At 46.1% G+C, this 23156-nt stretch overlaps 1 protein-coding gene across 1 annotated transcript in view; it reads right to left on the bottom strand.

Moving 5' to 3' along the window:
• Window positions 1-456: 456 nt before the first annotated feature.
• The window catches only part of CYYR1 (cysteine and tyrosine rich 1), a 60193-nt gene continuing 37493 nt past the window's right edge, over window positions 457-23156 (bottom strand). Inside the window, exons 3-4 of the mRNA XM_032195657.1 lie at window positions 8856-9013; window positions 457-2084 (exon numbers count right to left, since the gene is read on the bottom strand). Coding sequence (XP_032051548.1) covers window positions 1951-2084; window positions 8856-9013 — 292 coding nt within the window. The 3' untranslated portion in view covers window positions 457-1950. The remainder of the gene's footprint in view (window positions 2085-8855; window positions 9014-23156) is intronic.

The raw sequence follows: 23156 nt of genomic DNA, 5'->3' as shown, positions 1-23156 counted from the left end.
TCTGTGACACAGCTCAGTTTTCCTCTGACCAGGTCACAAAAGCCTGGAGAGCTAGTGGGTCGGTGATTCAAGGCTGAGTTTGGCCAAAGGCCACAACACAGATCTGATCCTAGAATGGTAAGGACTGAGGCCATTTGTGCTTTCTAGTGTGTTTTTTCAAGAGGGTAAAGTTAGTCATCTTGGAAAGGACAAATACAATTACAAAATCTGAGCAAGAACAGTCAATAAGGTCTTGGATGCAAGAAAGCTTCTGAATAAGTTTTGTACTCGGAGCTAAAAGGTTGCTTGAGTTCTTCCCTAAATCAGGACTGAATGCCAAAAATATCTCACTTAGGGGGTGATGAGAGAGTTTGTTATCTGGCTTCACAGGGATACGGATACCACCTTTTGCAAGCTGTTTTTCAGTTCATTAACATGCTGAAACATCTGAAAAAAAAAAAAAAAAGACGAGGGCTATACTGGAAAACATTTAAATACCTTCAGATCTCTAGGAATCAGTGGTAACCTGAAGCTTCTCCTCTGAAATGAACTTGATGCCACAGCTGTCTTGAACTGTCTCGAACCAGGTGTCGTATTTTGTCACCTTCCAGTATTTTGGCTGCACAGTTCTCCAACTGCCCAGCTACCCAACTCAAACTAAGTGAGTTCAACACTTCTAAATCCCTGAAGAGAACCATTCCCTTTTGGTTTGCATGTAAAACCAGTCTTGTCATTGAAGGACAATGCTTTAGGATGAATGATGCTTTAGGCAACTGGATACTCTGTTCTGAAATAGCTGCTGCTGAATTACAGTTAGGCCAATAAGTATATGGAAGATTTTAAATCATGAAGGTCTGTACTTTACATAGCAGAGATTAAACAATTTTGAACAATATACATGACAAATGCAAAAAATACTACTTGGCAACTTAGACTTTTAGAATGGCCAAGGCAACATTCAAAAGTAATCTGATGCTCACAGTCTCTCTTCCCATCTCTTTGCTTAGGCTGAATTTCATTACTACTGAAAAACACTACAATTTTTTTTTTATTTTTAAAAAAGGTCTTTAAGCAATCCAATTGAAACACAGATCTATGATGTTTTAGTAATTGATTTGTTTTTCATCTCCCACTTGTGAGTTTTCCTGAATTAATATTTTATTAAAAAATCAAAGTATCATTTAGTCTTAAAAAAGGCATTGTGGCATTGTCCGATGTCCACGGTATTTAAGTCCAGGCAAAAGTTAATCAGCTATAAATTAGTGTAATTCACATATAAAAATGCTCTTTATGTTTACATTTTAGGCCACAAACTAGTCTCAACTTGTTTAAAAGTAGGCACTTAAAACAGCCTGCACCTGGCCAAAAATACCATCCATCATTTTTTGGTTACTGAGTAACTCCCAACAGCACTTCTCTTTGTAATACACCTATCAGGTCAATATGCACAGCTGATCATCAGTTATCATCATCCTGAAGTAGAAACTGAAAATAGCTTCAGTCTTCCTTGTTCTTCCTTATTCCCCTTGTCTCACGGAAAGGTGTATCACATGTTTGAAGACCGCAGTTGGAATTTTCTCCCAGAATAAGCCCCAGCAGCTGCCTCTTGTGCATTTGAAACAGACCTTGTTGAACCATTTGCAACATTTGCATGTTCCTAAATGGGAAGACCATGGCTCCCGTGTGCTGTAACAGGCTGCAGCTGAGGCTAAACACTGGTATTAAGGGCTACTCATCAGGCACTGACTTAGAGGAACTTTGGTCACACACTGTTTAACCATGAAATGTGATGGTCCAGAGTAGACAGTATTTTTCTTTGCCCTGAGCCACATCAACCCTCCTTGGTTATTTCAACCTCTGACCAGATGTGTTGATGCAGACCCCATCCTCCTTGTCCCTGAGCCAAAAATATTTGTTCCAACGGTGCTGGCTGTTTCAACAGGCAGTTAATATCCAGGTGAAGCCATGTAATTATTTCCCTGAATATCCAGGGTAAGGAGGGGGTGGAGGATACTGTATTGAAGTCTGTGGAGTGGGAGTATATGGTGGAGGTAGATCAACGGGGTACTCCATTTCATATTCATAGCTGTACGGTGGTGGAGCCACTAAAAAGGGAGAAGGAAGAAAGAGTTAAAAATTAATCTTTTTCATATGCAGGCACCTAAGTATTTTCTTGTTGGCATTAAGATTTCCATAGAACAGATGTAAAGTCTCCTGACAACACACTTGTGTTTTTTTGTTTTGTTTTGTTTTGTTTTTTCAGACTGTTGCTATAAGTAACTTTATGTCAATGCCAGTCTTTGCTTATTGCCCTTTCCTTCACTGCTGTCTCTATGCCCACAGACATGCCACAGACATGTTGTGCTGCTAACAGGGCTTGAGTGGCCATATGGCAAAAAAGACCAGGGTAGTGTGGCACAGAGCTACACCTTTTCAGAGGAGGGAGGTTGGGTTTTCATCAGATCTATTCCCTTTCACCCTCTTCACCAGCAACATAGACTTATGGTGTCTCAAAATGATGGTGTAGCCTTCACTGATCCCTACAGACAATTGGAATATTCTCTGGGTCCCCAGGAGGTGTGTGCCATGCCATGCCACACTATGCCAAACACAGTGGAAAGCTCCTTGCAGCACAGCAGTGTCACACCTGCTAGGGCAAATGCTGGACATTTTTCCAGGATATTCCCAGGTCTCAGGCTGAACAATAACAGAGCTTTCATCTTGTTCTCCCCAAAGGAGACACTTGAGGAGAGAGAGCCCTGTGTCTGTAAACCAGGTCAGGCAGTTAGGAAAAATAAATAAATAAATAAATATATTAAGAGGCGGCTGAAAAGCTTTTCTTCAATTACTTCTACTAACCTTAGAGAAAGATTAATTCAGTGATCATAAAGACAGTAAATGTTGCAGAATTGTATGTATGGTAGGAACAGAAGGCCCCATATCAAAACCCCATTACAGTAGTCCACAAATTTTAAGCTTGAGTCTGCCTCTTCTCAGTTTGTGTCACCACGGAGGCCTTTCTATTCCTTGCCTAGGTATCTCAAGCAGACTGGCATCAAAACAGCACTTTAACAGAGAGGAAACAGAAACTTGGGATGTTTGTGATGGAGGGAAGAGACTCAAGTCCCGGTGTGGCAGGAAAAGCACTCCCTGCTCTCTGAAAAACTGGCTGCCACGGTGGCTGAGGCCAAAGGAAAGGCACCTCCTCACTTGCTGTTCCTCTCCAAAACTGGCAGTGGCAGGGGGGAACAAATCTTAGAGCCAAGGCCAGGTCAGTCATCACTCCAGAAGTGTTCATGACAATGGGGAACACAGAAGCCATTTCAGGGCTTGTCCCATCCTCCAAAGGTGCTGCTGCTGAGAGGAAGAACTGCACGAACAAATATTTGGACCAGGAACAGGGAGTATGCAGTCAAACTGCCTGGAGGTGGAGAGATAGGGGGTGAGTCATAGCAGGAGCAAACTTGGGGAAGCTACAGCCCCAGAGACTTCATTTTGCTGTTGTTTTTACAGCTTGCAGTCACTGTTAGATTCTGAAGTAGCTCTTCAGCAATTCATGGCTGAGAGTACTGCAGTTTTCTTTCATTACTCATCTCTCTATGCAAAACAAGGTCGCCATGATAAGGATGATTATAGCTGGGTTTAGTTTAACTGGAAAGTCAGAGGATGAGGGAGAGAACAGACACTAAGGGCAGTGAATGTGATGAAGGAAGACAAATACTGCATGGCTTGCCTGTGAGTATACTTAATGCACCTGGGGTTTGTGGCAACCTTTTAAACAGGAGGGAATATAAAGGCAGGAGATCTCCAAGAGTGGGATGGGGGGACATGTTCTGTGAAATGCCATTGCCCTTTATGACACTGAACTCGCAGTTATCCCTAGGCAGTTGCTCCTGGATGTGCAATTAATCACAATACCAAAGCAGAGACACAGCTGAAATGCATAAACGCTGTTAATGCTGCTTCCAGGGGCCAGCTTTGTTCTTCAACAATGTGGCCATTTTCATAAGGTGGGGACCCCAGAAAAACAAGCCCTGCAGCTTGGTGCAGACTCACCTTTGGTGCTCCTGTACCTCACTCCTAGTGCATAGCAAGCTGACAGATCTGCACGGAGCTAGCTCAGGTGTCAAAGAAGCACACAGAATCACAGAATTTCTAGGTTGGAAGAGACCTCAAGATCATCGAGTCCAACCTCTGACCTAACACTAACAGTCCCCACTAAACCATATCACTAAGTTCAACATCAAACCAACTTTTAAAGACCACCAGGGATGGTGACTCCACCACTTCCCTGGGCAGCCCATTCCAATGCCTCACAACCCTCTCAGTAAAGAAGTTCTTCCTAAGATCCAACCTAAAACACCCCTGGCACAATTTTAGCCCATTCCCCCTCATCCTGTCACCAGGCACGTGGGAGAACAGACCAACCCCCACATTGCTACAGCCTCCTTTAAGGTACCTGTAGAGAGCAATGAGGTCGCCCCTGAGCCTCCTTTTCTCCAGGCTGAACAAACCCAGCTCCCTCAGCCGCTCCTTGTAGGACTTCTTCTCCAGACCCCTCACCAGCTTTGTCGCCCTTCTCTGGACTCTTTCGAGCACCTTCTTCTAGTCCTTCTTGTAGTGAGGGGCCCAAAACTGAACACAGTACTCGAGGTGCGGCCTCACCAGAGCCGAGTACAGGGGGAGGATCACCTCCCTAGCCCTGCTGGTCACACTGTTTCTTAAGCAAGCCAGGATGCCGTTGGCCTTCTTGGCCACCTGAGCACACTGCTGGCTCATATTCAGCCGACTATTCACTAATACTCCCAGGTTCTTCTCTTCCTGGCAGCTTTCCAACCATTCCTCTCCCAGCCTGTAGCTCTGCTTGGGGTTATTGCGCCCCAGGTGCAGGACCCGGCACTTGGCCTTGTTGGACTTCATGCAGTTGACCTCAGCCCATCGGTGCAGCCTATCCAGATCCTCCTGCAGAGCCTTCCTAAAGGCCTTCAAAAGCCTTGCTGAAGTCAAGGTAGACCACATCCACAGCCTTTCCCTCATCCACCCAGCGTGTAACTTTGTCATAGAAGGAGATCAGGTTCGTCAAGCAGGACCTGCCTTTCATAAACCCATGCTGACTGGGCCTGATCGCCTGGTTGCCCTGTAAGTGCCGCGTGATGACACTCAAGATAATCTGCTCCATGAGTTTCCTTGGAACTGAGGTAAAAAAGACAGGCCTGTAGTTTCCTGGGTCTGCCCTCCAGCCCTTCTTGTAGATAGGCGTCATGTTTGCTACCCGCCAGTCAACTGGGACCTCCCCTGATAGCCAGGACTGCTGATAAATGATGGTAAGCAGCTTGGCCAGCTTCTCCACCAGTTCTCTCAGTATCCTTGGGTGGATCCCATCTGGCCCCATCCACTTGCGTACATCCAAGTGCCGTAGCAGGTCGCCAACCATTTCTTCATGGGTAGTGAGGGCCACTTTCTGCTCCCCATCCCCTTCCACCAGTACAGGGTACTGAGTATCCAGAGAACAACCGGTATTGCCGCTAAAGACTGAGGCAAAGAAGGCATTAAGCACCTCCGCCTTTTCCTCATCTTTTGTAACTAAGTTCCCCCCCGCATCCAGTAAAGGCTGGAGATTCTCCTTAGTCCTCTGTTTTGCGTTGATGTATTTGTAAAAACATTTTTGTTGTCTTTGATGACAGTAGCCAGATCAAGCTCCATATGAGCTTTGGCCTTTCTAATTTTGTCCCTGCACTGCCTCGCAACATCCTTATAGTCCTCCCAAGTGGCCTGCCCTCTTTTCCAAAGATTGCAAACCCTCTTTTTCCTGCTATGCTTGAGCCACAATTCTCTGTTCAGCCAGGCCACTCTTCTTCCCCGACGGCTTGTCTTTGGGCATGTGGGGACAGACTGCTCCTGCGCCATTAAGATTTCCTTCCTGAAGAGTGCCCAGCCTTCCTGGACTCCTCTGCCCTTCAGAACCGCCTCCCAAGGGACTCCACCAATCAGCGTCCTGACCAGATCAAAGTCAGCCCTCCAGAAGTCCAATACAGCAGTTTTACTGGTCCCCTTTCTGGCTTCTCCAAGAATGGAGAACTCTACCATTTCATGGTCACTCTGCCCAAGACATTTTTCAACCACCACATCTCCCACCAGTCCTACTCTGTTTGTGAAGAGAAGGTCCATCGGGGCATCACTCCTGGTAGATTCACTAACCAGCTGTGTCAAGAAGCCATCTTCCACGCTCTCCAGAAACCTCTTAGACTGCTTTCTCTGGGCTGTGTTGTGCTTCCAGGATATGTCAGGGAAGTTGAAGTTCCCCACAGGAACAAGCGCTGATGATTTCGCAATTTTTGTCAGCTGCCTGTAGAACTCCTCATCAGCCTCCTCATCCTGGTTTGGTGGTCTATAACAGACACCCACTAGGATGCTTCCCTTGTTGGCCTTCCCGCTGATCCTAACCCATAGGGACTCAACCTTATCATTCCCAGCCTCAAGTTCCACGACATCAAAACTCTCTCTGATATAGAGAACTGCACCACCACCCCTTCCGTTCTGCCTGTCCCTTCTGAAGATCCTATAGCCAGACATTGCAGCACTCCAGTCATGAGAGTGGTCCCACCACATTTCCGTGATGGCAACCAAGCCATAGCCTGCCGGCCACATGATGGCTTCCAGCTTCTCCTGTTTGTTGCCCATGATGCGTGCATTAGTGTAGATGCACTTCAGTTGGGTCATTGCCTTCTCTCCCAGCCTTGCCATTGTTCCCCCTGGCACAGCTCTAACAAGCCTTGTTTCAGCCCCGTCCCCCTTCTCACCTAGTTTAAAGCCCTCTCAATGAGCTCCGCCAGCTCCTGGCCTAGGATCTGTTTTCCCCTTAGAGATAGGGACCTGTCTGTGGCCATCAGTCCGGGTGCCGAGTAAAGCACCCCATGGTCAAAAAAAAACAAGTTTCTGTGCTGGCACCAGCCTCTGAGCCACATGTTTATCAGGTCGGTTTTCTGTGTCCTCTCTGTACCCCTCCCTGCCACCATAGGGATGGATGAAAACACCACCTGTACTCCTGCTCCATCCACTAACCGTCCCAGTCCCCTAAAGCCCCGTTTGATGGTCTTCAGGTTTCTCTCTTCAGTGTCATCACTGCCAGCCTGGACTATTAAAAGAGGATAATAGTCAGAGGGGCGAACCAGGTTGGGAAGCTTTCTGGCAACATCCCTGACCCTGGCCCCAGGGAGGCAGCAGACTTCCCTACGGGTAGGGTCAGGCCGACAAATAGGGCCCTCTGTTCCCCTGAGAAGGGAGTCACCCACAACAATCACCCTTCTTTCTGTCCTGGTGGAGGCAGTCCTGAGGCGTGGAGTTGACCTCCTCGCCCTAGGCATCCTCCTTGGCAGACTTTCTACCTCTTCCTCAGCTACCAGTGTCTCAAGCTCCAGGGCTTCAAACCTGTTGTGTAAGGGCACCTGGGAAGGTGGGGCTGGTGGGGGAGGGCATCGCCTGCAATGTCGAGTAGGGACCTGTCCCCATTCCTCCTTAACTCCTTGGTCCCCTGCCTCTGCCCAACAGCAACAGGGCAGGGGGTCCACCCCCATTTGGGGTGTCTCACCCGGGGCCTGTCCTTCTGGCCACGCAGGGAGTTGCTCCACCAGTCTATCTCGCGCTCACACTCCCTGATATCCCTCAACCTCTCCACCTCCTCCTTGAGCTCTGCCACCAGGCGGACCAGGTTGTCCACCTGCTTGCACCTCACGCACACAGTCTCTCTGCCCCCCGCAGGTGGTAGCAACAGGCTCAGGCACTCCCTGCACCCAGAGACCTGAACTGCCGCAGCTTTGAGCGGGCAGTTGGTCTGGGTGCGTACAGACTCCCAGGAGAGCGCACTGTGCCTGGTGTACACCATTGCAGCCTAGCTAGCGGCAGGCCGCCATTAGAGGAGGTGTTGGTATGGGCGGGGGGAACGCTCTGCCCTACCCGCGCCAACTGCCGCGCCTCTCCCTGCTGAGGCGCCACGCGCTGTGTGCCCGTCCTGGTGGCCGTGCTCCCTAGGGGCAGGTTATGAACGGCCGGGGAGGGGGCACTGCTGGCCCCGCTACGCCTCGTTCCCGCCTCGTTCACCTCCCTCGCGAGGGCTGCTGGGTCCTGGCGGCTCCCTCGAGTGGGCACGGTGCTGGAAAAATCAGCCCTGCCTGTCCGATCCCCCGCTCCGCTGCAGAACGCATCTGACCCGGAGCCGATCGCCTCAGCTGGATTGTCTGGGTACCACCAGACTTACCAGCTCCTGGTCACCATGGGCACAGCTACGCTACAGCAGAAGTGTAAGGGGTCCCTACTGCCTTTTGGGGTGCCCCAGGGCCCTGGCTCAGTGCCTCCCCTGGTGCTGCCCTGATAAACCATTACGGCAAAATGGCATATGGCCATCTTGGCATATGGCATGCTGGGTCCCCATGGTGCTGGGTGATGAAAGGGAGCTGACTGTACGTGACCCAGTGCAACTACAAGAACCAGAGCACAAAGGAAAACCAACTGATCTGTCACCGGAGAGCCTCTGGCACGTGGAGAGAGCCAGTTCCGCACAGCGCAGCGAGGCCTGGACGTGCTGCTGCGGGCACTGCCCGCCGTGCAGCCGTGCTGAGGATCTGGCACCTGGCCAGACCTCATTAGCCCATGGAGGAGCGGAATAAATGAGCCTGGGTGGAGAGCTGCACTAATGAACCCTGCGCAGGCTGGGCTGTCTTGCGATTGTCAGCTGGGAGTCGTGGTTCCTGCCTCTCCCCTGCAGGCCCAGGAGAGCCACCTGCGCTCGCACCCACATTCGCTGTGGGGCTGGGGCTGTCCAGAACCATGGCTCCACCCGGACTGCCAGCGCTCCTGCCGGCCCTGTTCTGCCCCCTCACCTGGGTAGGTGCTGATGGCATTGATGTGCGTCGTGCGGATGACCCCGACTCGAGTCCCACGGTTGTTCTTCATGCACATGCAGATGCAGATGGCAATCCCGGCGATCACTCCCATTATAAAGACGATGCCAAAAACGATCCCGGCTATCGCTGTGCCTCTGCAAGGGGAAAGGAAATATGCAGTCAGTCGCAGCTGAATAATGTTTACAAAAATAATAAATTCTTTCCTCAGGAGTGGCCTCATTTGAGCAGAAAAAGTGCATATCGGCTATTGAAAATGCTGCAAATTTTGACCCATTAGAATAAAAGAAATGAAAGATCTCAGAGACTGAAACGCAGACTGTTTCAAAGTCACCTTTGCAATTATGCCAGATCACTCTCCTGATTTACTGTATGTGAAATCCTCCCATTCCAGGTCCTTCTGCCTTTAAACACTTCTAAATATTGCCAGAATAACTTCCTCCCTTTCTCCTCATCACACAAGACCTTTTTTTTCCTGAAGGCATTGGCATGATTTTCTTTTTAAAGGCAGTGTAAGCTATCCCCAGTAATATATTCCAGAAGCATCCAGAAGTGCAGCCTGCTTCCACAGGAATGTTTGTGTCATTGTTTTATCTTGGGTCAAAAAGTCCTCCTGCTCTGCTTCTCGGCCCACAGATTAAGGAGAGCCTGCTCTTCTTGAGGATGAGCAGCAAGAGGCAAAGCAATGACTATCCTTTCACACATCTGCTGCTGCAACCAGTGCAAGGATTTGAGGCTTAAATGATTTCTTTTAAAATGGTCCAGGAGCTGGAATTCAGCTCAGCCCCTGAAGTAATGAATCAGGCTTTCCTTGAAATCATACAGAGAAAGGACAGGAAGCCTCGTTGTGCTGGCACACAGGAGAAAAACCTCACTAAAAACTCCCAATAATACCAAGGGCAAAATTGGCCTTTCTGATGGACCCTGCAGTTCACTTGGGCTTGTTGTCAGGCATAGGAATGAAAGGTTATATGAACGACAGTATTTATAGCCTGACCTTTTATGTAACAAACCCAGTGACTTGCCAGAAATATTCTTACTTCGTGCACCTCTTCTTCCTCTTTGGAAGCCATTTACTGGCTTCCAAAAAGTCAACAGGAGTCAGAGTAGACTCAGTATTTGAAAAACCAAACCTTTTATTTAGGGACCTAAATATGAATTTAAGAGTTTGTTTGTAGGTACTAACTTTGCAGGAATCTGGCCAACATTTGCGGTAATACTGAATTGTATAGCATAAGTAAACACAGACAATTTGCTGTCTTAGTAAAATACACTGCCAGGGAGCTAAATCGCTCTCTGCTGCTATGTAGCAATGAGTGAAGGGTGTGCAGGGAGAGTAAACCTGCTAATATTTTGCAGAATACATAAAGGTCGAATTTATGAAATGCTAACTCACGGCAGCAAGCACTTGGCCACAAAACCAGTAGCTCAGAAGTCATTTTGGAGCACTGCTGTGATCAAGTACTTTGGTATTAGCCTGTATGAATGACTTAAAAAACACCTCCCCTGCCTCTGCTTCAACATGACCTTCCCTGAGAGCTCTGTGCTATGGTCACAGAGAATGCTCTTACACTCACATTTCTTCCACCCACTCCCAGGTGGAAGAAACAGAAGCAGCCACTGCTGGCCTCAGGACCTGGGCTGCATTTCTTCTTTGTGCATGGCTCACTGCTGCACAGCGCTTGCAACCCAGGTAGGATCTGCCAGGCAAATCTCCTTAAATCCCAGAAACTACAATAATTTCCCTTGCTCATAATTGGCAGCAAGCTGAGGAAAATGTGACTTCCATCCTAAAGGTTGACAGATGTGGGTAATGCCCAATATTGCACACACATATAGCTAATACATAGTATAATTACTTTCCAAGACCTAAATTAAAACTTCAATATTGATGAAGCCCATTTTAAATAGAGTTTGACTCAGCTGTCTCCAAAGGCAAAGGTGCCCTGTTTGTTCTGCAGGCGTTCAGCTGGATGCCATTTGGTTATCTGCCCCAAGCGATGGGTTGCACTAGCAACACAGAAAGCATTCTTCATGCACCAGTGCCCACCAGACAGCTTGCATCCAAAGCCCACTTTCCCCTCCTGCATGAACAGCTATTGTTCCAAAGCAGTGTCTCTCTGCTCAGATGCAGATTCAATGATACTCTTCATAGGAAAAGTGTTCATAAAGAAAGGAAAAAACATGACAAAATGTCTGATGTTGTCTTCAAGAGGAGTTTCCACCGTTCCTGAGATACTATGCAGATGCTTGTACACTTGTCAGCTTGCTTTGGGTGACAGAAGTGAGATCTGAGGCCTTAGTTGCAGTCCTGCAGTTTCTCCTAGTGACCTTTGGATGGTGCTGGCTGACGGACACCATCCTGCCTCTGCAGGGAAACACTGGCAGGGCAAGACAGCTGCACAAAACCCATCAGCATCTGTCCGCATCTGAAATTCATAAAGAGCTAGAATTGGCTAGTATATACATGTGCCTGAAATTCACTGGCAAAACTTCCAAGTTTGAAAAGGCCTCTCAGTCTAAACACACCTTCTGCCAGGTTCAATAAGCAAAATGAGGAGTTGTGTTTTAGCTTACAGTTGTGTTTTAGCTTCAGTTGTGTTTTAGCCCCCATCAGATAGCAAATTCTTTTGCTTGTATCCACCGTAGCTCCTGCTGGCATAGCCATGAACTAGGAACAAAAACGGTCACCAAAGAAAATATCCACCAGCTCAGCTCTGTCGTGGCTAAGTGCAAGTCCTGCCTTGGTTCAGAAATCAGGACAGAAAGTGGTTTAAATAGCTAGACCTACTGCTGCTCATGGATCCTTCTTTCCAGACTGCAATGGTAAATTTAGACCACCTATGAGTAGTTATGCAAAGAGAGCCTGAGGTGTGGAGCAGAAGATGTAGGTCACTTTTTAAATCCGGCTGCAGCCTGCCTGAGCATCAGCAGAGAGGCATTCACTGGCCTTTGTGGGATTCAGATTAGAGCCAGAGTCACACACGTGGAGCTGCCACAAGGGACAGAGTGTTTCACTTCAGAAGGGGCTGGCTGTGAGGATGTGGGGAGATGCACATGGGGACACTCCCTGGCACACGTCCTGGTGCAGGAACCTGCTGCACCCGCAGTGTCTCCTGTAAAGCTACGGGCACTCTGCTTTCCTGCATCAGTCTGAGCGTCCCGGCACCATCACAGGCATGTAGTATCGGTCTTGTGGATATAACACAAAAACAAAGACTTGTGCTTTTTGTGGAAAGCCCATGGCATGACTAGACTGTGTGAATTAAAAAATAAAGTATGCATTTTTTAATGGAGTGTCTGGGTTTCTCTTCATGCTATTAGGGAATTTTTGAAAATAAATGTCCTACAAATACATATCCCTTATTTTATATTTAAAAATGCTTGCTTTGTGTCTCTTTGTCTCACAGATATTTTAGACTTCTATGTAGTGACACAGAGGGATACAGATGATATTTTTCATTCTATCTCCACCGCAGAGCTTTTCAAGGGAAGCTGCCTAAGAGATAAAGGACACTGTAGCGCAAAAGGAGACCTACAAACCACACAGCAGAGTCACATAGCAACTGGGAAGTTTGAAACAGAGGGAAAACTTTGAAATGGAACAATTTAAAGGGAAACATTATGCAAAGTCATTTACAGGAGCAAAAGACATATGAGAGAACAAGCACCAGAGAAAAACAATGCACAGGAAAGTAAAGAGAGAGGGGAAAAATAATTTTAAATTGGTGGAAATGTCACGAGGAATTGCCAGGGTAAAAATCAGATAGAGAAGCAGCTTTGGAGGTGTCTTTAGCAATATCCCACTGGAAAGAATATAAAGCTGATTTACACTGCCCGCCAGACAGTGCCTCGTGCAGGGGTCAGCTGGGCAGGGCTCTCACTGCCTGAGCAGGTGGCATGGACGAGGTGCCCGGCGTCAGGCACTCCGTAGCTTGGTGGAACCGGCCAGCTGGGTGTTTTACTCAGGTGTCAGAGGCATCATTTACCCTGCTGGAGCAGGGGGTTGGACCAGCTGACCTCCAGAGGTCCCTTCCAACCTCAGCTGTACCATGATTTGGTGATCAGCAGCTACTGCTCCAACCTGCCAGTGCTAGGGCTGAGGTGACCAGAGAACAGGAGGGGACTGAAGAGCAGCCCCGTTCCTTCAGGTCTTAACGAGTGGGAGTCAAGTTCATTTAGCACCATTTTCCCCTTCAGAAAGCCAGTAGGTTGGGATTTAGGCAAGCAAAGTGGATGCCAAACTTGCAGATATAGGTTAATACTGTCTCTGTGGTCATCTCCACTTTGGGACTACTGGATCTTGGAGGCCTAAAAACTTTACAACTCAATAGGTTATTGTTTCCAAAAGAAGAATGATTACTGAATAGGCATTGATTTTTAAATGTATTGCCAAAGTTTGGGAGTCAAGTCTCCACAGCCTGCAGTGTGATATGGCAGAGACTTCCTCATCCACTGGCATCCTTCTACTGCTGCAGTTTCTCCTTCTTTGGTTCTACCCTAACTTTACGAGTAGTATTGCCCAGAGCACAAAACTTTGCCTGGAACCCTCGTTTATTAGTACAAAAAGAAGAAAAAGCTTTCAATCAGTTTTTCCAGAAAGCCCACAGACCATAATACAACATGCCTTAATCCCACCAGCACCAAAACAGCCCCTCCCTTGACTCCCCCCTATACCCCTTGCTCCCACCTGGGGATGCCCAGGAAGGTGCACATCCCCAAACTCCCCGTGTCATCATGCCCAAGAGATGCTGCATGGCAAGTCACGGAAGAAAATGTGCATTTCTCTCCTTGCTCCCTCCAATGCTTTGCAGCACAGCAACTCTGACCCAGGCAGGTCTGTTTGTTTTTAACTGTATCACTCAGTGCACTTCTCTGCAAACCTGCCCAGCCTCTCTCTGCCCTCATGCAAATTTTAGCATCCATAGCCTCATGTGGCAAGGAGCTCCCCAGCTTAATTACACACCTGAAGAACCACCTCCTCTGCTCTATTCTGCACCGAACAGGCAGTTTCCCCAAGCCTCCTAGCTCTCAGCTCTTCTGTCACCAGCTTCCCTGTCTGCACTGCCCATGATTTTACAGACCTTTTTAGCATCACGCCTGGCAGTCAGCTCCCTCCCATCCTACAGGATCCCTGTCCTACTTGGTTGATTTGTGTACAGGAACTGCTTTATACCTTTAATCGCTCTGGGCACCTGTCCTTGTACTTATTCTCATCCTACTTTGTTGGTTTTTGAGTGCTGCATACAGCATTCAGGATGCAGCTGATGCTGGTGCTACACAGAAGCATAATAATGTTTGCTGTCTCTTCTCTAGATTTTTTTTTCCTAAAATAATCCATGGTATTAGATTTTTTTTTTTTTTGGCTGTCAAACAGTTGGGAGCTGAGATCTTGTGGAACTATTCATCATAATTCCCAGTCTCATTTCTGAGAGGCAACATCAGCTCAGAGCCCATCATTTCATGTGGGACTTGGGACTGTTTTTCCCAATATGCATTAGATAATGCTTACAGGCCCTGGGTTTCCTGCCATGGTGCCTGGACACGTGTCCTCTACTGGATGAGAGAGACTAAAGCGAGCACAGGAGAACTTAAGCCACCAGATTTTCAAAAGCCCAGCTCTCTCTGTAATATCCTATCAATTTAGAAGCCATCATTGCAGAAGTGGTAGCGCACTACACCAGAGATTCATTTATACTGGCATAAAGGTCCTTTCATTCTGTAATAGCTTATGTCAGCAATCTTACAGAAATGTGACCGAGTATGGCAAGAAGTTGGTTAGAAGCATGTGAAGATCAGTATTCCCACTCTGCCTTCGCTGTATTTCATTACCCTTTTACTGCAAGAATGACGTGCCATTTTCAGTCTTCACTTTGGTCAGCTGATCTCTTCTATCTCATCATCTCTCCTAATTTCCAGTACTTTTTTAGTCCTCCAATTAATTTCTTGCCAATTCTCTGTATCTGTGATTTGCTGGCGCTGCATCTCCAGAATAATATGAATAATAATGCATGTAATACATTTTGGAATACTACTGCTAATACTAATAAATACCCTTTAATTTCTTCCATCTTTTGGGCATTCAAAAAGAGGCTGATAAAGGATTTTTTAAAAATCATTCTTTGAGATAAAATAAAATAAGAAGAAATCAATAATCTTTGATCTTCTGACCCAACCATGGACGTTTTGAAAAATGTACTCTTTGGACTCTTAATCAGACCCGATGTTCCTTGCAGGCAGGGGGTGTTGGGCTGTTTATTTAATTTGGTTAGCAAACCTTGGTTTACTCAGACTGGCAGCAGAAATGCACTTCTCCTGAGCGCACTGAGCATGCAGACCTGCTCTGGAGGCTTTCCCCCTCTTTACAGCTGCCCCTCTGTTCTAATAAGGGCAAAACCACGTAGTGAGCGCCCGTCCCAGAGGCTGTGCTGTTCGGGGCAGTTTGGCTTTATGGCTGGGGCACCTTGAAAGCGCCACTGCTAAAACTGATGGAGCAATGGTTGATTATATCTGCAGCCCAGGTACCCCATGGCTGAGCCTGCAGCCACATTTTTACAGCCGTGAAATGAAGAAAACAGTGTAAGGTGGACTGCAAAATCATCTAACTCAGGAATCAGTGCAATAGTCTGCTGTCTGCTGCCTCCTGTTTTAAATTAAATAATTAGTTTATGGACTAGCAACTCAAATGGACCAGGTTTGCCTTTGAGGCTGTACTTTGCAGGCACTACTTAGACAAAATTCCTACTAGTACTTCATTTTAAGGCATGTTTTATAGCACAGAGGAAGGCAATGATTGTCTGCTTCCGTAAACAAAACCTGTCTGCCTATTACAACTAAGTACAAACTGTACTTGGACGCTATTCCCTTCTTTTGTTCCCGTTCAGTTGGATCTAAGGTGTGCTGTTAATGTTTAATTCCTTCAAAATTGTTTCCTCTGTGCCCTTCTCTCTCTGCCTTGCTATATTCATGACATTATTAACTCAAGCAGCAAAATATTCTGAGTAATCCCGGTGTACAATGGAGAGGTAGTGAGTGGGTAATCATCCCAGTTCCTGACCTCCCTCCTCCCACCTACCTGTGGCAGGTCACCATCTAAGACTACTCTGTACTGTTAAGCTGCGTAACCTTGCAAAGGGTTAAAGGCTGGTACTTTCTGTCTTTTAGTACTACCAGTGCATGAGCAATAGGGTACCTACTACAGCTTGTTAAAAAGCTGCAGCGCCACTGAAGTGTAACTGCGGCATGCTTGCAAAACCAGAGAGAAAATCATACAAAGTGCAAAACAAAAGGACAAGAAATTACAGCTTGTTCTGTTTTGGGCTAGCCTTGGAGAGACTCTTTGGACAATTTGCCCTTTGAGAAATATGTAGATGTCTTATGCTTCTTTCCCTTATGCTAAACCATAGACTCCTCTGCCTGCGTACCATGGGCCTGACATCCTCCTGCTGCCCTGTACAAAGCAGGCGAAGGCAGGGATCAAATCGCTTGCACCCTGCTTAAAGAGTCAGTGCCAGGAGCAAGGCTGTCTCAGAAACAATTTTATGGACAGAGGGAATGATGCATGAAATGGAGCTAGGAAGTGCACGCCGCAATTTAACAAGCACAACACTTAAGACACAGTGGTGTTATTAACCGATCATGGTTAAGCAAATACATTTTGCTCAGTCTCGGCCTGCCCAGCATGTTCATCAGACTGATTTGTGCACATATGCAGAGGCTGGTTTTGAAACTCTGAGCCTGTCTGGCAGTTCAAAAATTTCAGAACATTGCCAGAATGTGAAAATAATAAAAATCAACGTGTGTTTAAATTAAAACAAGAGACTTAAAAAAAAATAAAAAATCAGAAATACAGAAGTAACTGGGGGTAGGGAGAAAATGCTTTTCTTTTCGACGTTATATCCAAACAAATTCTGATTAAGATGCTGCCAAAGTTTCCAGTTACCATTTTCCACCCTCATGCTCTCTTGCTGCTTCTCTGCCCTCGCTTTCCAGCAGCTCCTCTTGCTCCACCTTTCCCTGCTCAGACATCCTGTCCTGTTCCCTGAAGTCGTGACCTTCCCTTGCTCTGTAATGTGCTTCACATGCTTCTCTGGAAAGGAAACAGAGCCATAATGCAATTTCCACTTTTCAAAAGGCTCCTCATTGTGTTTATGAATCCAAGGCCCAAGCCGGCGTTGTCTGAAATAGAAAATTGTGGCACAACTGCACCTAACATAGACTTTCCTTATTTTAGGCATTTTTTATTCTCTTTATGCCTGCAGCTTGCATTGCTGGCAGAGCCTGCCATTTAAAACACTTTCTGAATCAACAACAGGAGAGGCTGAAATTGCTGCCCAACTCGCAGCCCTCTGAGAGACAAAGTGCATGCTGTTGAGATGACGTGGTGGGTTTCCACGAAGATCACAAGGCTAGTAGCCCCAGTAATAACTCACTTTTGGCACCAACCTGTTTACTGGGTGTAAACACTTCATAGAATCCCAGGAATATTATCTTACTGGTAATTCTTAACATACTCTTTCTGACAGCAATTTTATTTATACCAGCTTCTGCAAACAATGACTTTGCACACTCCGTGAGCTTAGCACAGGAGAATCCTACAGCTCCCCTCCTGGGAAGCTCTTGCTCTAAGAGCCCGACTTACTGTGCTGACTTCTGGACCTCTTGCCTGTGGGATCCTGAAATCTCAGAGTGACTGAAGTCAGACCTGCCTGGTTTTACAGATTGTTTTTACCCAGTTGCCAGAAAGGTTGATAGCTCGGCACTTCTTAGCATGCTTACTCCCTGCTTTGAGGCTGTAACAAACCCCAAAGCCAGCCTCTGATGGGATTTCAATCTGCCAAGGAACATCCCGCATGGGGCTGTTACTTGGCTGGTGAAAGAAGTGAGCAGGCACTAGAGGAATGGGCCAAAAGGCAGGGCTCTAAACTCTTGCTCCATGAGGCAGAGGAGCACCAAGGCAGGATGGAGGTGACCCACAGATTCATGAATTTTAAAAGACAAGGAACTCAAATGGCTACTATTAAAAAGAGCAGTTTCCCATGATTTTCATGGCAATTGCCTAAACAGAGAAGGAAACGCTTGATATGGAAACCAGAAGAGACCTCTGTCACAGTCCAGGATGTCTTCTGCGAACTCACTTCATTTTCTTGCTGTTGGCCTCAATATTGTCTCCATAGTTTCGCACCACTCTTTCCATTCTGATCAACTTCACTTGCAAAATTGTGCACGGTGAAGGCTGGCCCTACCTTATTTAATTTTCTCCACACAAGGCTTTCTCTTTCTCAGCAGCCCTGCATGTGCAATCCAGCCGCTAGCCCTGAGCACTGCGGCACAAGCTGGAGTTGCTGGCAGAGCTCTGAGCTAACCATCCTCTGCTGCCACATTTCCTTTAGCTGAACAGAAACTAATGAAAGAGAATAAACTGGTTGTTGGAAAAAAAAAAAAAAAAAACACCTCTGCCTGTTAAACTGACAACCACACCACCATTTTTAACTTTCTGAAAAAAACAAAACAGAAGAAGTAGTGCTGTCCTCTGTGTTTCATTTGGGTAATGGGGTGGAGGAAGATAGGCACCACGGTGACTTTCTTCAGCTACTAAGAGCTGAAGGGACCTGATTCCTGGACACGGCACCCTCTGGGCTTTCCCAGAAATGCTCATGCTGGCAGAGCAGAGAGCAGGATCTAGTGGCTTAGGAAGGCAGCACTGGAAATGACTTCTCCTTCTCCATGACCAGTGGAAGCTCGAATGCATGCCAAACTCAACTGACCATGCATCTCTGGCCCAAACTCAATGACTGAGTCAAAATTACACTTTTTTTTTTCTTTGCCAGTTAAATGCTTTTCATGACAGAGTTGTCTTTGAGAGGCAAAAAGCTACTGAATATAACTCCCAGACAAGGTTATTATTTGGTTTGCTAATGAGAAACCTGTTTGCATGATGTAAATGTGCCTTTTCCAGGCTATGACCATGGGCTTTCCAGGTTCCCCTCCGGGGCACCCAACCAGGCCGTGCTTCAAGCATTCTCTCTCAAAATACTCTCAAAGAGGCAAAAGCCCAAACTTGGTCTCTTGCATTTGGTCCGTGCTTCATACAAAACTGCACACTGCTGACTCAAGGTCTTCCTCCCAATTATGGAAAAACTGAGGGCCAACTGAAACATTTTTTCCTCCTTTGTGGTCAGCTCTGAAGACAAAAGTAACCTAGAAGCAAATCTAGTAGCTTATGTAAATTGCTAAGTAAGACATATTTTTAATATTGAAAGATTTCTGCTTAGATGCAACGTAGCCCCTAAATACACGCTTGGTAATTGTTGCAAAGAATTGCACTGTCAGCTCCCGACAAAGACAGCAAATCCAAATATGAGCTTTCAGGGGAATGAAGGCCGTGCTGTGCAGAGGGAGGAGCCAGCAAGCACATGCCCACAGACCAGATATTACAAGGCTAATGGCAGCTCTTTTTTTGTGCCAACTGACCTGGAAGAGCATCACAGAGACCATCATCCCCGAAATGCTCCCTGCCTGTTCAGCACATTTTTCATGAGCTCACCGTTCCCCCTCAAGAGGCATCACAGACCTTGTTCTGGCATCCCAGGATATATCCTCAGCACCTATGTAACAGCACTGTTTCATTTGTACTCTTTCATTGACATTAGAGAGCTATAAATTACTCCCAGAACAGATGCTTGTTAACTCTTCATCTTTTTTTTCCCCCCCTTGGAGATAGAGGGGAGGAAGAAGCAGAGAATTTTGCCTTTTTATGCAATGAAGAGTGGGAAGATTGTAACCAAAACCCCCTTTTCACAACAACAAAGTGAATACAAGATGAAGCAATAAAATACCTGAAAATGAACAGATGACTCCCAACAATGTTCCTTTAATGTACCTAAAAAAATGCTTTTGACCTTTTCAGAAATTTGATTCCCACAACATAAGCCATGCCCCCCAAATGCATTTACGATTTACCATATTTCAAAATGGAATACTTCACTGCTTTTAGACTTCCGTCTGATAGACAGACAAACAAAAAGATGCAAAGATGCAGGCTCTTTTTTTGTTTTTTTTCAGAAATTGAGTAATCTGAAGTGGCTCTTGGAAGATCTGGGAGAAAAGTCTGGATTAAGAGATTAGTCAGCTTCATATATTATTTGATTCCATTTTAAAAAGGAAATCATAATTTATGTGCACTGCCTGAGTGAAATAGCATTTAAAAAAGGCAGTACTGCACTTCTTGAGTCTAAATAAATCTAGCTGGGCATTGAATTATCCAGCATAGGGGGATTTTTCCCTCATATCTTCCAATAAAAATAATAAGACACTGAGAGTTTAATTTTAGAAATTCTGGATCAGACTGAAAGAAAAAAAAATGTTTTTCATCTTCTCTTTCCATCTCCTTTTTCTAATGCACTTTAATATTCAACTCTCTTACTCCTGTGAAAGCAATAAAAGAGCTTCTTCTGCATTATTTTCTGCATCAGATTTATAGCACCAATTTCATTTTTCTTTCTCGTTCTTTCTTCCCAGGTGCTGTGTCAGAGTTTATGAGGACCACGGAGATAAAGATGCATCGAGCCCACGCCAGTGGAGGTTGTGGCTGTAAGTCACCATCTGCAGAAACCTACAATGAACTGCAGTATTTACATAAGTCTTTGCAGGCTTCGAGCCTTATTACGTAGCATAAGCAAATTATGGTTTTAGTGGTTTGGAATACCCTCGTTAAGCATGCATGAAGTGCCATTTACAAATTTAAAGTGAGTTAAGTGCTTGGGTATATGAATCATTTTCTGTTTCTGAAGAAAAGGGCTATGAGTCAGAAAACTAAAAAAAAAACCTGAAAATTAAACTGTATTTACAAAAATATTCCGTGGCTCTTACAAGTTGCATAAAATGTTGAAAGCTGCTGAATCTGAAGGCAGCTATGAGGAGGATGCAGAAATCGCTGTGCGATAAAACCGTATGCACACACTACATTAAGTAACGTTGAGCTAGACTTGACCTCTTCCCCTGCCGGAGCTCTCTGGGGGCTGGAGAAGAGCCAGTTACTGATCACTCAGCAACAACTTCCCTTGTAAATGCGAGAGATCCTTGCTCAACTGCGTACAGGGCCCCAAAGAAGGGAAACCTCCACATTGGGTGAGGAGGAGCAGACCAAGGGATCTTCCTCCTCTATCCCTGAAGATTAGATCTTCATCGCCTAACCTTGTAGGGCTGTGCAGAAGAGACACCCTGCTGTCTTCCTGGTCCCTCCCTCCCTATTCTCAGAGTCGCTTCACCTTGTTGTTTACACCAATGTGATGCTGCAAAGTGCCCTGATGTCTTCAGGCACAGAGCCTGGTGCCTTTTCCCTCCCATGCAGGGAAGGTGAGAAGCTCTCTCCCTGAAGGCCCTGCTTGGCAGCCTCAGGAATGAACTTAAACATATGCTTAGGTCTAAATGTAACACTCCCAAGGAAGCCAACAGACTCCATGTACTTTGCTAAATAAAAGCCTAAATCCGCTGCCTGTCAAACAATTAAAATGTTATCCTTCCGTTTTAGTTTTGCCTAAGGTAACAACAGCTTTGAGGCTGGCTTGACTATCTGAAAATAAATGCTCTGCTCCCCCTCCCCGAAAGGCGAGGCAGCCTGGCAGAAGGCTCTCCCGTGCTGTGATTATCACATCTGACAGTAGTTAAACACACTTGGGAACACCAAAGCACAGCCAACCTTCAGGTGTCCTTTGTCATACTGCATGCTCTAGTAGGTTTGTGCTCCTGCACGGGGCCGAGCGTTCAGCATCACCCTGTGAAACCACAGTGGCATCCGTGAGCCAGAGGAGCTCATATCCACACAAGTATCTCTGGCAGCAGAAATAGAGATTTAGCGACAGTCTGAGTTATTTTGACAGGATGATCTGTAAACATAACATTTTCTGAAGTTTTCCTCAAGGCTTTAAGCACTGCTGTTATGCCACGACCTGTTACTAATCTAAACTTTACACAGTTTTGCAACAGTGTGAAGGAAGTGACTGAATAACATTATATGGCTTTCAAAATATTCAAAATCAAAAGCATCCACCACTGCTAAACCACACATCAATACAGTTTTAAATTAAGATATATGTTCACCGGGTCATTTTTTTTAACATGTGTCACAGTCCATTAGAGTCACTTCAGACCTGCGTGCATCTGTTGGAAAGAACAGCCAGGTTGGTCAACGCTGTGGTGAAGTAACATAGAGAATTATTTCCCCAGGAAAGCAGACTGAATTATGTCCCTTGCTGCAAGCAAACCATGCACCCCAATTAAACAGGAATTACATCCCTTAATCAAGAAATGCACATTCACCTACACAGTTGACTAATATACTGAAGAGGAACACTGTGAGACATATGAGGACATACATGTACTCTGCCCCACAGCCGCTCCCCAGAGCAGCTCCAGTCTGGAGACACCATCACTCAAGAAGGGACCAAAAAGGATATTTCAAGATTGCAACATGGCATATGCAGGGTCAATTTATAAATCACAGAATCACAGATTAATCTAGGTCAGAAGAGACCTCCAAAATCACCCAGTCCAACCTCTGACCTAACACTAACCAGTCCTCCACTAAACCATATCCCTAAGCTCTACATCTAAACGTCTTTTAAAGACCTCCAGGGATGGTGACTCCACCACTTCCCTGGGCAGCCAATTGCAGTGCCTAACAACACTTTTGGTAAAGAAGTTCTTCCTAATATCCAACCTAAACCTCCCCAGGCGCAACTTTAGCCCATTCCCCCTTGTCCTATCATCGGGCGTGTGGGAGAATAGACCAAGCCCCAAATATATCACCAGAATTAACACACTTGTAGAGGAAGCTTGCAAAATCAAGATTTTCAACAATCTGCAGAGTATGGCTTCTGGAACAGCTTTTCGTGGATGCAGCTGGGGTTAGCTACTTATGAGGTGTGAATATTGAGCTTGGCACATTCATAAAAGCAACCACGTGGTGCATTGCCTGTGATAGCAAGAGCCTGGTCACGGTGACCTGGGAGTGCAAAGCAAGCAAAAGTTCTGAATTCAAAGCTAAGCTGCAGCAGGTTAAAAAAAAATGCAAAGACATCAAAAGGACTCGTGTCTCTCTGAGTCAGTGCTAAGTCACCAACACTCTGGGAAAGCTCTGGGCTCAGATTGAGAGAAGGATCTAATTAGCAACCCCCATTTTCAACTTCTCCAAATTTTCAAATCTTTTCTTTCTGAAGCAGCTGCACACATCAACTGTTCGCTTACAAAACCCAGGAACACTCTTGTACTAAGTAAACA

Source organism: Aythya fuligula, chromosome 1 (assembly GCF_009819795.1).
Source record: "Aythya fuligula isolate bAytFul2 chromosome 1, bAytFul2.pri, whole genome shotgun sequence".
NCBI classification, from domain to species: Eukaryota; Metazoa; Chordata; class Aves; order Anseriformes; family Anatidae; genus Aythya; species Aythya fuligula.
The sequence above is the reverse complement of the archived record's forward strand: the minus strand, read 5'-3'. Positions and strand labels throughout refer to the sequence as shown.